This window comes from Diorhabda sublineata, chromosome 3 (genome assembly GCF_026230105.1).
Source record: "Diorhabda sublineata isolate icDioSubl1.1 chromosome 3, icDioSubl1.1, whole genome shotgun sequence".
Lineage (NCBI taxonomy): Eukaryota > Metazoa > Arthropoda > Insecta > Coleoptera > Chrysomelidae > Diorhabda > Diorhabda sublineata.
The window spans coordinates 12181850-12197543 of NC_079476.1; the positions used below are offsets into that span (position 1 = coordinate 12181850).

The window sequence follows — 15694 nt, forward strand, 5'->3', positions numbered from 1 at the left end:
TTCTTGTTGATTAAAATATCACTGTTTCCATTTAATCAACTTTTCCTGAAAATATCAGTAAGAGTCGATTTTACCATGGCCAAATCGGTTTTCCCCTTGCAAAAAGTCAACTTTTACTAACTCAAGGAAGTAAGAGTATACTTTCCCTAGGTCTAATCAACTCTGTCTAGTAGGGGAAAGTGGTTACCATTCGTACGCGGGGTACATTCGTACAGTAGGTATAACAGAAAAACTAAACGCTTTTACTTGTGTGCATAGACATACCGGCCGCCATGTTGCTAGCAGAGTATCACGCCAGTCGCGGCACGGTGTATCGGTTGACAAGGCGTAACGTGTTTTCGCGAGCGGTGAGTAAATTTTTTACCTAATCTTAATTCGCAATTGTAAGAATGTTGTTACGTTTTTAACAAAATAGTAATGATAAATATTAACGTTAATATTGATTATTTTGAGCTTTAATTGTTATATTTCTGAAACTAAATTAGTATTTGTGTAAAGTTGTATTAGAATTTTATGCAAGGCATGGGGAGCATTCAGACAGCCAACCAGGGGACACATTCCTACGCGTACGAATGCTCCCCTTTAGATTTTATTAACCACCAGAACTTCAAAATTAGATTTTTATAGAATAAAATATAGAAACCTTTTAAAATTATCGTAAAGACACCACAATAAAATATTTTTAAGTATTCTACTTCGAACAAAGCGTTATATTTTTATAAATTAAAACTAATAATACATATTTTATTGCAGAATCATGGTACGAAAATATGAAAAGAAGGGTACGCGAATTACATGGAGAAAATTCTAGAAGGTCATTTTAATAAAACGCAATAGTATCAAATATTGTAAACACATTGTCAGCAATAATTTTTTTATATAAACGAAAGAATGTAAACACCTTAGTAATGTTTATATAGTTAGTACAGTTAATTCGCTTGAGAGAATAATTGTAACCATTCAATAATACAAGATTAATAGTAATTTTTGTATTAAATAAATTTTTAAAAATAATTTTTTATTACCGAAAATTATATTTGGCGCAGTCAGTAGGATAGTGCGGTCGCGAGTTTTACGCAAAGTGTGATAAAAGTTCGGATTAAGTACTTCAGTACCTCAGCACTAAATCCACGAGCTCTGCGAAGGACAGGACTTCAAATAATTGTAAGTGCCAAGTTCCCTTATTTTTATTCCTTTTTATTATCTATCCTTATTGATTCTGAGTAAGGAAGAGATAATTTATTAATTTTAATTTTTTTTATCAAGTATATGAAAGATTTGGATACTTTATTAAATACATTTTGTGATTTAAACTTAGTAGATAATCCAGATTACGCAAAAATGGCAACAGCTAATCCAAAAACCCTTAATTGGTTTAATTATTTAAACTAAAATTAGACAATATAAAACCATATGATGGTAATATAAATACATTGAATAAATTTATTAATAGATGTGAGAAATGGAATGTATCCAAGAAAAATTAATTGATAAAGCAGAAATGATGGTAAGAAATAGGATTGAACTAAATGCATAGTTCAAATTAAAAAAAGCTCTAATACAATGTTTATGAATTCGAAAACTTCGAGAAACTCTATGGCCAATTTTACGAGCCCAGAGTTAAGTACAATAATAATAATAATTTTAAAACTAATTCAATGGAAAATATTAGAAATAATCAATATAATAATAAAAAATGCACAAGTATTTGGCACAAGAAAAAATGTTTTCCGGCCAAATCAAATACTTGTAAATCGACTACCAAAACCAGAACCGATGTCTACAACATTAAGAAATTTTTCAGATAAACCCAGTAGACATGTAAATATTAATCGCAATAATTATTATAATAACAATAATAATTATTAGTATAAAAATTTCCAATCAAGAAATCAAAAACCAAATTTTACATCTGAGGAATTATACAATAATAATTGTAACGATAATGAAGAAGAAGAAAAAATAATTGATTTTCAGAATTTATTTGAGCCAGATGAAAATAATGATCAGACTGTGAATTTTCGAAAAGAGCCTCGAAAGAAAAATTAAAAATAATTGAAATAAAAACCGTAACAAACAATCCGTTGTCATATATTGAAATTAAAAATTCAAAATTAAAATTATTAATAGATACAGGAAGTAACAAATCAATATTAAAGCCTTCAATTGTTGAATAACATCATCCTCTATGTATACATCATTCAAATGTAAAGATTCGAACATCGCTAACCAGTATAATAATTAGAGCTAGATCTCAGTAAATTATTTGATGAAGAAGAAAAAGATAAATGTAACAGAAAAGAATTCAGAAGAAAATATTATAATGGTAAGAGAAATGAATAATAATACAAAAGGAGAATTAGAAGTAGAATTATTTGATAAAGTGGAATTAAACATAGAATTAAAATATACAGGATTAGATGAATTAAAAATGAATGAAAATGACAATGAAATTGAACTAAAAGAAAATGTAATAGAATTAAATAGAAAAATAAATGAAATAAATAATGATATAACAATGGAAGAAAAAGATATAAATGATGTTATAAAAATAGATAATGATATATTACAAGAAGAATGTTATGCTATAAAACCTGAATTAAATACAAATATATTGGATATACAAAATCAAAATAATATGATTAATAAAAGAGACATGAATAATGAAAATGAGAAAATGGTTATTAATTATGAAATAATTAACAAACAAATTGTTAAGAATAATACTAATATAAGTTTAAAATATTTCAATAGAAAATTAATCGCTATGCTAAATGACAAAATAATAGAAGAACAATTTTGGAAAAATAAATATTATCATTCATTAAAATGGTACGCAATTCAAGAAATTATAAAATTGATTTTTATACAAAGACCTTTCTTTTTTATTATTATTACGTTATAAGAATAGATAAGATTTAGAATTAATAGATAAGGGGCCATCCATAAATTACGTCACACAAATTTCAGGACTTTTTAACCCCTCCCCCCTCCTTGTCACAGGTTGTCACAATTTCAAAACCCCCTCCCCCCTGATGTGACGTCACACATTTTTCAAATTTATATATTTATTCAAAAATAATCAAAAGAAAACAGTTATTTTTATTTTTTTCTTACTTTTATTATATAATCTTTGATAAAATTAACATAAAGAAGTCAAATATTTTAGACAACAGAAAAACAAACGATTAGTTAGGAAGCAACAAACGACTCATTAAATTTTGCGTGATGAATTTTGAATTTTAACATGTGATGTCACAAAGTTTTTGACCCCCCCTGCCCCTTGTCACACTATGTCACATTCCGATGATACCCTCCCCCCCATTAACATGTGACGTAATTTATGGATGACCCCTAATAAATAAGTAAAATATAAAAAAAATTAGTAAACTTTTAGAAACTAGAATAATAAAAAGTTATTATTAATTAGAATATATATAAGAAATTTAATAATATGATTCATAACTTTGTTTATTTAACTAATGGAAAAAGAAAATAATATAAAAATTTAAATTATAATCAATAAAGCATAAATGAAACGTTCAAAACAATTTCAATAACTTTAAATGAACCTCTTAAAATTTATTCTTTATAAATAAGCCAATATGAATAATTATTTGAAAAAGGACGAAAAAAATAATTGGCGAAAATATAATTGGCAATCAACACGAAAAAGATATAAGTAAATTAATTCGAACCAATCACATGAATATTTATTCACTGTATAAATGTTGTCAAAGATATTTTAAGCGAAGAAGAACCAAAAGAAAAATTAGAATACTATCACATATACAAAAAAGGACACAGAGGAATTAACGAATTAAAGAAATCATTAACTGAAAAATATTATTGGCCTAAAATGTTACAAGATATAGAAAATTTTGTGAATTGTGAAATATGTCAAAAGAATAAATATGATAGAAATCCCCCAGTAATTAAATTTAATTTAACCCCAACAGCTAACAAACCATTCGAACATATACATATAGACACTTTTAAAATAGCTAATCACTCGTATTTAACATTTAAGATGTTTAAGAGAAACTAATAAAGATTTAACGCCTGATCAATTAATTAAACACTCAATATTGGCATTGGCAACACAATTTACACTATTCGAAATTATTAAAGGCCACATAAATAATCCTGATCCTTTTGATTTAGACGATCATTTAATAATATCTAATTATATACAAAATCATAAAGAAACCTCAAAATTACTATATGAAAAAATTAAAGATAGGAATGCCGATATCAAAGAAAAAATAATTAATAAGAGAAATGAGAATAGAAATGATCCCCCTTCTTATGCAAATCAAGATACAGCTTATATAAAGACAAAATTTCGAGATAAAAAATTACCTAAATTTAAAAAGGCACAAATCGTAAAAGATTCTGTATATTATTAGAAACAAATAAAGGAACTTATCACAAAAACATAATCAGAAAATCTAAAACTTACACTAAAAATTTGTAATAGAAAAATGAAACTAACAACGATAATAATATTACTACTACTTTACAAGAAGATTAAAACAGAAGATGTAGAAATTACGAAAGTAAACAATTTATTATTACCTATCAATTTAGGAACCAGTAACCTTATTTATACTAAGTATACTGTATATATACTAAGTATATATTATATAGACCTAGAATATATTCATAAACAGATTAATAATTAAAAACAATTTTATTATAGTTTAAAAAATAATTTATCTCAAGCGAGCGCTACAAATCCTATTTCATATCATAATTTAGCTGAACAATCACTAAGTAGAACAGAAATTTTAATTAATACTTTAGATAAAAAATCAGAGAACATTTATCCAGATTAAAAAGAGGATTAATAAATGCAGTAGGCAAAATAGATAAATGGCTTTTTGGAACTCTAGATTCAGACGACGAAGAAAGATATGATAATGCTATAAATGTTTTACAACAAAATCAAAAACAAATAATTCATGAAGTAAATTTGCAAATATCGTTACACAAAAAATTAATTGATCATTATAATAAATCGATTACGATTCTATGGTACAATCAACAGAAACTTTCTGATAATTTAGAGAAATTTTACATTTCGATAGAAAATAAAATAATAACTTTGAATAATTTTATAACATTTTACAGTAAAATTTCACAGATTAATCTGGATTGTCAAAGTTTAATTACATTGATTGATAATATTGAAAACGCAATAACATTTTCTAAATTAAATACTATTCATAGATCAGTAATATCTAGTCAAGAAATTTTAGAAATGATGGAATATTGAAATACTATTTATAAAGAAGAACAAATCCCAACATTTAATAATATTTTAACGTATTATCTCTTTCTGGGCTCACAAGTAACCTTTTCCAAATCCAAAATAATTTTTGCTACCCATGTTCCAATCTTGAAACCTAAAACCTATGAATTTTTCCATTTATACCCTATAATCCAAAATAATACAATATTTATCCCTCCTCAACCTTACTTGGCCAGAAATCAAGAAGATGTTATTTTTATCAAAGAAGAATGTCCAGTGCTAGAAAAATTTAACCAACAGACTTTGAAAAATTATATGAAATAAATAAAATAGCTAGAAATATAAAGCCAATCCATGAAATTTACAATTCACAAAACCATGTATCAATAGGACTATTTACAATAATTATAATCATTTGTATAATTTTAATAATGTTATGGTTAATTCAAAAATATAAAAGAAAATTTATAAGAAAACAGAAATTTGAAGAAGACATCGAATTCTAGAAGGTCATTTTAATAAAACGCAATAGTTTCAAATATTGTAAACACATTGTCAGCAATAATTTGATTATATAAACGAAAGAATGTAAACACCTTAGTAATGTTTATAGTTAATTCGCTTGAGAGATTAATTGTAACCATTCAATAATACAAGATTAATTGTAATTTTTGTATTAAATAAATTTTTAAAAATAATTTTTGATTACCAAAAATTTTATTTCGCGTACTCAAGAGGTTGGCGAAGAGTCCATGAAATTAGCAATTGATTACATAATTCAAGGACGGTTGTCGTATAGGAAAACCGCGTTGAAATATAACATCAAGACATCGACGTTGGAAAGCAGAGTCCAGAAATTTAAAGATAGCTCTAACACCGATGGACCTTCACGAACATTTCATTCTAAGTTCACGAGCCTACAAGTCTTCTCCTTGGAAGAAGAGACACTGCATTATGGGCTAACAACAGTACAAATTCCAACCTTGCATACGAATACGCGAAATTTAAAATATCCCACGAAATGTAATGAAAACCAAATGGCCGGCGTAGAGTGGATGTGTAAATATAGAGAGAGAAACACCAACCGCAGTCTGCGAAAACTGGAGAAGACAAGTGCAGCTAGATCGTTCGCCTTCAATAAGCATGCAGTCCAAGAGTTTTATAATAATTTAGCTGAAGTGTTATAAAGACATAATTTTGCTGCCAACAGAATATATAACTTTGACGAGTCGGGCGTATCTACAGTTTTAGAAACTCCTAAATCTCAAAAACAAGTGGGACAAATGGTGTCCGGAAAGAGGCGAACTAGTAACATTTGGTGCAATTATTTCTACAAACGGCAATACTATTCCTCCGCTATTTGTGTTTCCACGTGTACACTATGGGAACCATTTTCTAGAAGGGGTTCCTGAAGGAAGCCTCGGCTGCTAATTGAAGTGGGTGGATAAATGCTGACATATTTGTTTCGGTTTTAAGGCACATTCAGAAACACACTCTGAGCTCTACAGAGCATACAATTTTACTATTGTGTGATAATCACGAAAGCCATATCAGCTTACAGGCTATGATATATGCTCGAGACAATGGCATAATTTTTGTGTCTTTTCCCCCGCACACCAGTCATCGATTGCAATCTTTAGATGTTGCAGTGTTCGGCCCATTCAAGGCAAAGTTAAAAGTTGCGTTTAACAATTGGCGTATGTCGAATACTGGCAAGACAGTCAATATTTATAAACATACCTAAACTGGTAAAACTTCAGAAATCCAGAAACAAGTACTGTCGCTCTGGAATCACAACCCTCCACCATTGTGCCATCTACTGATATTAATGAGCCAGATATTCGTGAGGAGTCACCTTCTTTGCTTCAAAATCTTCCAAGATATTTTTACAGGAACTGACGAACCTTCCACCTCTGTAACTAAGACACAATCTGAACCAAGTGCTTGTCTTCCCGTAACACCAGAAGTCATTAGACCTTATCCTACAGTTGTTAGAAACAGAAAAACCAATAAAGGAAGAAAACCTGGTAAATCCCGTATATATACAGATACACCTGAAAAAACAGCACTAGAAGAGAAACATAGACAGAAAAAATTGAAAAAAATAGAACAGGAAAGGAAAGCCAGAGCCAAAGCAGTGAAACGTAGTTTACCAACATAATTTAATACATAATAAAAAGAAAGCTAAGCAAATAGAAAGTGATGAAGATTCAGAAGAATCTGAAGGATCGCAATTTAGCTTACAGGAGAGTTTAACATCTCCAATTGATTTCGATCGATAATAATTTAAATGTGACTCCAGATAAAATGAAAGATAATTGTTTTGTGTTGGTAAAGTTTGAGAAAAAGACTTATGTTGTATACTACGTCGGAAAAGTTCTCAGTCATTATTCGGGTACAGAGCTGAAAGTATCTTATCTTCGGAAGAAACCGGGCTCATCATGGTCATCCTTTTTCCCTGATATTGAAGACATACACACTCTGTATATCACCGATGTCGCCATGATCCTTCCTAATCCACAACCACGAGCTTTTGCAATTAATTCAAATAATTACAATGTGCAATAACTTCCAAAGTAACAAGCAAATGTATGGTTAGTTTAGGTTAGCTGCTGTAAGTTTAGATTGTCAAAAACTGTATAACTGTATAAAGATAGTATAACGATCTCATAAAAAAATATTTCAAAGATATAATTTAGACTGATTGTAAAGCTTAGAATTATCAATAAGTAAACTAAGGATGAACGATTTAATTTATTCTTATGTTTCTAAAGAAAATTTATCGCCTATGGGCCAAGTCACGTATTATTAAGTTAGTTCTTTGATAAATAAATATTTTTATAATCAACTCTTACTGGAGATATATATATATATATATATATATATATATATATATATATATATATATATATATATATATATATGCTTTGACAATAATGCTAATTTTCTTGAATTTCCTGATCAGTCTCAATATCTTTAATAGGGCTTACAGGAAGTTGATGCATCTTATTCCAATCTATTTCTTCAAAATCAATCACAATTTTTGTGTGCTTTGGAACAAATTGCCTGAAACAAAAGGATTAACAAGGTTAATCCTAATCTAATAAGTTTCAATAGATCATCATCATAAATTATAAAAAACTGAACTGCTCCACTTGATTCCCAATTCACAAGAGGGCGATTTCTTTGACTTGCTTATTTGTCCATTTTCATTGTGGCAGGTTTAATATCATAATTTTAGAAATTTACAGAAAATAACACTAAGATATAAAAATTGTACTTGGGAATCATTTATACCAACAAATGATCAATTCATTTATGCGTATGCCCGTTCTTATTCAGTAGACTTCTAGTCAGGTTATTAAAAAATTTTGTTGTATTCGAAATTCTACCCCATGGAAATTGAAAAGGAAAGACACACACACACACACGAACTACATAAAAAGGAGTTTTCAAATAATGTGTTTAGGTTCAATGTACTGAATGCATTTCTCAATTATGTAATAAATAATGTATTAAAGCATCAAGATTAAAAAAAATTTAATTACCTCCATGTTTAAGCTTTTTATTTGACTTCAAACTTAAAAAACGCAATGCTGAATTTGGGACTGTGATCGTTCTTCTCATAGCCCTTCATATAGTTTTATTTTATATATTCAATTTATATTTCACAATTTACATTTTTGTGGATTCATTCTCTAATTTTCTAATTAGAGTTATAGATTTTGTGACAATTCAAATACAAGAAAGAGAATTTATAGAAATGGATGACAAAGATATAAATGAAAAAGCAGTCAATGATAAAAGAGACCTGTAAAATTTATAGTTCTATCTTATAAATTTTATAAAATATTTAATAAATTTTAAAGTTGCTGTAATTAATTCCATTGATGGATGCTTAATATTTTTGAAATTTAACAAGTGAAGAAAATTACTTTTTGTGGTTGAAACAGATTTTTAATTGGATATTTATGTTTTTGATAACTTTTTGTATAATTTTACCATTGAATTTCCACAATCATCCTATGCATTGTGGTGGTTGGTTTTTACAGAGTTTATCAAATAAATCATATAGAATAATACCTGTATTTAATTTCGGCCGCATCAAACATCATTTTTGAAGCTATAGTACTATTTTTTGAAGAATGTTTATCAGATAAATATATAACTTCTTTGATTCCAGATTGTATAATGACTTTTGCACATTCATTACATGGGAATAAACCAACATATAGTTTGCAGTTCTTTACATCAACACTATTCTTGTTTAAAACAGCGTTAACCTCCGCATGACATACTAAAAATAAATATATATTCTTTTATTAAAAGGAAATCAACAAAATCTATAATTATGTCTAATGGTCTAATGTATCTACATATGCAGCACTGTACAGGGTTTTTCAAAAAATAGAAGATATAACAAATGTACAAATCCTAGATGCTAATCAACAGAAATGACGATACTAATAGAAATGGCGAAGAGGCTATAGAAAACAAGGAACAATTAATCAATTAAACTTGAATTAAAAGTAGCAAAACAAACAAAAGTAGTACCACAAAAGACGGCTGAATGGAGACAGGCTAAAGAGGAAACCAAATGGATAGAACCAAATGTTTAAGAAATAAACATATAGTAGAAGAGCTTGCCAATAAGTAAGTATAAGTATTTAATACAGAACACTTTCACAATAAACTAAGTGCAATATTAAATCAATCAATACATAATACTTTTCAGTACTACACTGGAACTCTGTATTACATCCAAAGTCGTCGCTATGGCGATATTTTTACAATAAAAATTAAATTAAGGGTTGTAAAAGATGCAATTCACTATATTTGATGGTGATTATAAACTAACCTCATGTGATTTCAGTAATTAACAATAACTTTTGATAGACAAGACTATATCAGTACTATAAATATATCGAATATCGTAAGGGAAATTACAATAATTTATTTATACAAATATCGAATTTTTGACTCACCATACATAAATTTGTTAAGTAACGGGTTATTAGATGATTTTCCCCACGGAAAATTGTCATCATGACAATTTTTAGGCATTCCATTGTAACCTACTCCAACAATCACATTTTCATTATTAACAATACATGCTCCTACTTGTGTACAAGGGTCCTTGCTTCTTTTTGCAGCTAAAAAAGCTGTTGCCATAAAATAATCTTCCCATTCCAGATAATCTTTTCTTTTAAGATTTATATGCCTGAAATATGGTTAGGTACGAATAGCAGGACAAGTATCTAAAAATATTTACCTTATACCTAAAGTTTCCTCCATAATTCAAAACAATGGTATAACTTTTGTTCTTCTTTTTTATTTCAAAGCAATATCTAACTCTAAATCCAGGATGTGATTGATCTATGGTGACATCGGTAAGTTTACCATGTTCGACAGGTTACTCCGACCGTTTCCGATTTATGAACAAACACTTAGATATGGTTACTATAAAACGCGGTGACTTCGGTTGAATATTATAAAACCGGAGCGTGACGTCACGGCCGCCATATTGTTATCCTATCAGACCATAGAGATATTACCATAGAGTAGGCATGCCTACAAGTGAGAGCGTCTCGCGAATGAAAAGAGAATCATTTATGTATTTCTATCTCTTTCTTTTGTTGCGTACTGCGCATGCGTGTCTCTGATTCAACGGGCACCGGTAAAGTGCGTACACGAAATCTAATCAACGCGCATGCGCCATTAGACAGAGACAGCAATACATAAATTATTCTCTCTCTCTTTCTATCGGCCAGACGCTCCCACTTGTATGGGCGCCTAAAGCATGCCTACTCTATCTGTAATATCTCTATGTATCAGACACCCTAAGTCTGACGTCACAGAGATGGGCGGAGCTTATACCGACTCCAAACAATTTTGTTGATAATGGTAAATGCCCATAAGCAACTTTTTATTTAGTGTTTTCGTGGCTTATGTGATAAAATAAGACTTTTCAGTTGAATATATTGTTGAAGGAACGGACTATTTAAGAGGTTTTCATTAGTTTTTCCCCAGGTAAGTTAATTTAACATATTAATTCTGCTTTAAAACTTGTTGAGGTTATGTCTATTTTATTTTTGTTGTCTCTATCATCACCTAAAAGTCAAGAGTTTTCGAGTATAAATAAATTAATTTTTAGGTTTTTAAGATCTAGGACTGCTTCAGAATGGGTATGTGCTTTGTTCCAGACTGTAAACATTACAGTTCAAAGCATCCATGTAAGTTTTTTTCGGTTCTCAACAAACAAGACCGAGCGGAATAGATGGATTTCTCTCATCAGCAACTACAACATTATAATAACGTGGATATATGTTCTACATGAAGTCCTTTTCAATAATTTGATGAAAACTATATAATTTAAAAAATTGTAGGATAATTTTGGATTGCACCAAAATTTATTCAGCAGTTCCAGCAAACATGGAAAATCAGAGATTGACATACAGTTCATACAAACACTGAAACACATGGAAAATGTTGGTAGGTGTTGCACTAAACGGTGTAATCAGGCTTATCCAGGGTAGACATATGATAAAAAAACAACAACACCACAGCTTACAGAATCCCAAGTATATGAAACTCAGCAAATTGCAAAGGCTAGAATTCATGTGGAATGGACCATCAGGAGAATAAAGTGTTATAATATTTTGCAGCAAGTTCAATCATATATATCACAAATTTCAATTATCTTTCAATAGTGTGTAGCCCTCCCAAACTTGCAATATCCCCCAATTAAAGAAGTTGAGGAGTATTAATGGTAGGATCTATACTGTAGGTTATGCCGTTTAACGTGAACTGAATTGATTAACCGTACGGAGTTGAGCCAAAGTACGACATATTATAATTTTGAGTTTTAAATATTTTTTATTGTAGCAATATATTTCCTTATTCCTTATATTACTTCCTTATTTTTTTTGTAAAAAGTTTAGAAATTTTTATTTAAAAAATGTATATTTAGATTTTACTTAATTTATAAATGACCTGATCTAATACAATTATTGTTAAAAGTAATAATAATACTGTTTTTCTAATTTGATTAAAACCTGTAAATCCAACCACAATAAAACATAAAGTAAACAAATACAATTTGATTTCTTATCAGTAGACTACAGTATTTACAATCATTAAATAAATTATTAAGCTACAAGCAGTGTTTTAGTTTATTTTACAAGTTTTGTGTGCAGAAAAAAAATCACAACTATAGTACATTCAAATAGCAATTCAAAGTAGCTAAAGTTTGTTTCAAAAATCTTTATTGACAAAATGGCATTGTACATTTATATTAAAAAACAATTTTCTGATATCCTCAGCAAACAAAAATTTGTTTAGAGGGGCTTTTCAGTCTAAATTAAATAGTAAAGATTTTTCCAACTGTATACTCTATCTGCTAACACGATATAATAACCAAAAATTACATTGAAAAACATGAGACTAGAGATTTCTTTTATTAGCTGATCATCAACAGCACATTTTTCTTTGAACACAATCAGTTTATCTGTGGCCTCCAAAAAGTCCTTTGAAGAAATTATTTCTTCAATTACCGGAAATCCATTTTCCAGCAAATTTATTGATTCCTCGTTCAATAGCCAAGTAAAACCAACATATTTCCAAAGCTGTGTAGCCTTTCCTTCAATCGGTTGATTGATGCTTCTGATACCCCACCTTCAAGAAGTGTATAGGGCTTTGGTGGGTAAAGCTCTTCTGCAGATTTCACTGGCCCAACCTTCGGTTTAGGTAGTGCCTTCCAAGCACACGCTTTATCTGTTACAGATATATTGTAATTCCCAAAAAGTGCCAACGTCGCAATGTGATGGTATTTTATATCCCTGGGACAAGTGCAGGTGGCTTCTTTAATGTCGCCATTATTTTCTAACACTACCTACAATAAAATTATAACCGGATTAATTCCATATTACATTAACAAACGTATATATACCTACCTATAGGTACCTTGTAGCTTTGTCTTTCATACTAGCAAATACTTCCCCTCTGATTACTTGCAAGTCAGAGTCAAAATCCATTTTCTACACATGACTGGACTTTAAGGCGTTTTCACCCCTATTTATAATTTTTTTGTTATCTATAAAAGCACTGATGCTTTAACATGTTTAAAAGCCATTATTTTCTTAACAACAAAAGGATTTGCAAATAAAACAAACAAAAAGGTACTGCAAAAATAAAATAGACATAACCCCAACAAGTTTTAAAGCAGAATTAATATGTTAAATTAACTCACCTGGGGAAAACTAATAAAAACCTCTTATATAGTACGTTTCTTCAACAATGTATTCAACTGAAAAGTCTTATTTTATCACATTAACCACGAAAACGCTAAGTGAAAAGTTGATTATGGGTATTTACCATTATCAACGAAATTGTCGGTATAAGCTCCACCCGTCTCTGTGACGTCAGACTTAGTCTGTATATTGTTTGTTCATAATCTAGAGCGAGAACTGGCTGCAAAAAACCTGGCCTATCGAGTCACAGGATGGAGTATTTTTTAAATGATACTACTCACTGTAACTATTGAATAAATCATTTAGTGCCAGGGTGCACAAAATTGCTATATTTTTCTCACGGTACATTTTTTGGAGATAAACTACCTATCAAGTAACCGCTTGAAACTGATTTTAAAACTTAGTTTCAATTGAGTAAAAAATAATTATGAACAAGTGCCCTGTTAAATATGGTGCTAATCCCATGGCAGGACACTTTTTAAAATTTTTTTTTGTTGCGTTACCGTACCTATCGAGTAACCGCTTCAAATTATAATCAAATTAAAGTTTAAACATTTCTTATTAAGAAAATACATTAGTTCCACTTCTATTCTAGTGACAAATGCATAGCACGATACCTTATATTCCTTCAAGCCCTATACTATTAGTATTCATATAGCGAGGCTAGTCAAGGACTATCAATTGCAATGGAGCGCGATATTTTTGGCCGCTTGATGACAATTGCTCTTGAAAAGAAAATAAATATGGTAGCTTGTCTCTCATATCCATTATCATCAGTTCCATCTGCTTCGGTCCAATGTACTGGAGAAATGCACAAAACAGATAAATCCGCATTGATAAAAATATTACACCTCTTTACTGATCACATATCACCAACTCAAGTAAATGTAGATTTAATTGATGGCTATTACTTTTTATATTATTTAGGTCCTTCAGTTCCTCGAACGTTCGATAAACTAGCAGAATTAATATTATCAAAAATTTGTAATATAACTTCGTCTGAAATTCACATAATTTTTTGATCAGTATTTTATTCCTTCCATTAAAGATACAGAAAAGTAAAATTGTAATGAAATTGATACATCTTATTCAATATTAGGACCAGCACAGAAAAGGTTTAAAGGAAGGTGGATGATGATAATATGGCCATACTACAATCGTATGATTTTAATATGGTCAACAGATGCAACATTTGTACATATTTTTTTATCATAACTAAAAAGTACTCAACTGAGTTTATTATTTTTTTAATAATAAATTAATAGTTGTATTTCAAGGATACATAAGTGATTTTACTTTACTCTGAAAATTATGTATTATGTATTGATTGATTTAATATTGCACTTAGTTTATTGTGAAAGTGTTCTGTAATTAACTACTTATACTTATTGGCAAGCTCTTCTACTATATGTTTATTTCTTAAACATTTGGTTCTATCCATTTGGTTTCCTCTTTAGCCTGTCCCCATTCAGCCGTCTTTTGTCCAGGTTGTTTGCTTTGTCTGGTATTTGATTTCCTTGTTCTTTCTCGATTTCCGCTTCTCATATAATCTTATTTGTTCTAACATTCTTTATTCTACTTCTGTGTCCAAACCACTACAACTTTTCAATATTTGCACTGTACTCACTACTTTTAATTCAAGTCTAATTGAGTTGTTCCTTATTTTCTATAGCCTCTTCCCCACTTCTATGAGTATCTCCATTTCTGTTGGTTAGCATCTAGGATTTGTAACCATAGATCAGCAATAGGAGTAGTAGTCACTCATAGATTTTCATTTCTATACATTTGTTTTATCTTTTTTTTGGATAACGCTCTGTACAGTGCTGCATATGTAGATATTGTCTTGTTCACTATAATTACTATCTCTTTCTCAATTCTTGCCTCTGGTTTTACAATTGTCACTAGAACTTAAGGTTTGTAGTGCTCTTCTCCTGTTCTTGTAATTTCACAGTAATTTCCTCTGGTATGTTTGATATTTCTATCTTTTGTATGTTTATTTACAACCAGTATTGTTTCGTTGTATTACTTAACTTATTTATTTTGTTTGGCAGCTCTTCCTTCGTTTAATCAAATATTAATAGATCATCAGCATACATTAGTCCATTTATTGAAATTGGCCCCCTATCCTATGTGTTTTCTTTCCTTTTTTGTGCTCTTATTTAGCTATTTTAATTATAATTAATAGAAACAA

The 15694-nt window shown here is 29.5% G+C and overlaps 1 protein-coding gene and 2 long non-coding RNA genes across 4 annotated transcripts; 2 read left to right on the forward strand and 1 right to left on the reverse strand.

Moving 5' to 3' along the window:
- The first annotated feature begins 211 nt into the window (after window positions 1–211).
- Window positions 212–5949, forward strand: LOC130440978 (uncharacterized). Its single transcript, XR_008909575.1, has 2 exons — window positions 212–347; window positions 754–5949. It is a non-coding gene; the product is annotated as an uncharacterized LOC130440978 (long non-coding RNA).
- A 2215-nt stretch (window positions 5950–8164) lies between these two features.
- Window positions 8165–11192, reverse strand: LOC130440976 (deoxycytidylate deaminase). 2 transcript variants are annotated; one of them, XM_056774399.1, is made up of 5 exons: window positions 11136–11192; window positions 10527–10786; window positions 10240–10475; window positions 9338–9551; window positions 8165–8320 (listed from the first exon to the last, which is right to left on the reverse strand). In XM_056774399.1, the coding sequence occupies exons 2-5, from the start codon at window positions 10547–10549 to the stop codon at window positions 8194–8196; spliced, it is 600 nt and encodes a 199-aa protein (XP_056630377.1). In that variant the 5' UTR covers window positions 10550–10786; window positions 11136–11192; the 3' UTR covers window positions 8165–8193. The 2 variants fall into 2 exon arrangements, with proteins under 2 accessions (XP_056630377.1, XP_056630376.1); XM_056774398.1 differs by having other exon boundaries at window positions 11063–11185.
- On the forward strand, window positions 11111–12349 carry LOC130440977 (uncharacterized). The gene is made up of 2 exons (XR_008909574.1): window positions 11111–11284; window positions 11409–12349. It is a non-coding gene; the product is annotated as an uncharacterized LOC130440977 (long non-coding RNA).
- Window positions 12350–15694: the final 3345 nt, after the last annotated feature.

Coding starts and splice junctions, on each gene's coding strand:
- LOC130440976 (XM_056774399.1), bottom strand. CDS start 10,549: ATGGAGGAAACTTTAGGTATAAG. Junction 10,476..10,526: donor GAGGAAACTTTAGGTATAAG/GTAAATATTTTT, acceptor ACCATATTTCAG/GCATATAAATCTTAAAAGAA. Junction 9,552..10,239: donor ACTTAACAAATTTATGTATG/GTGAGTCAAAAA, acceptor ATTTATTTTTAG/TATGTCATGCGGAGGTTAAC.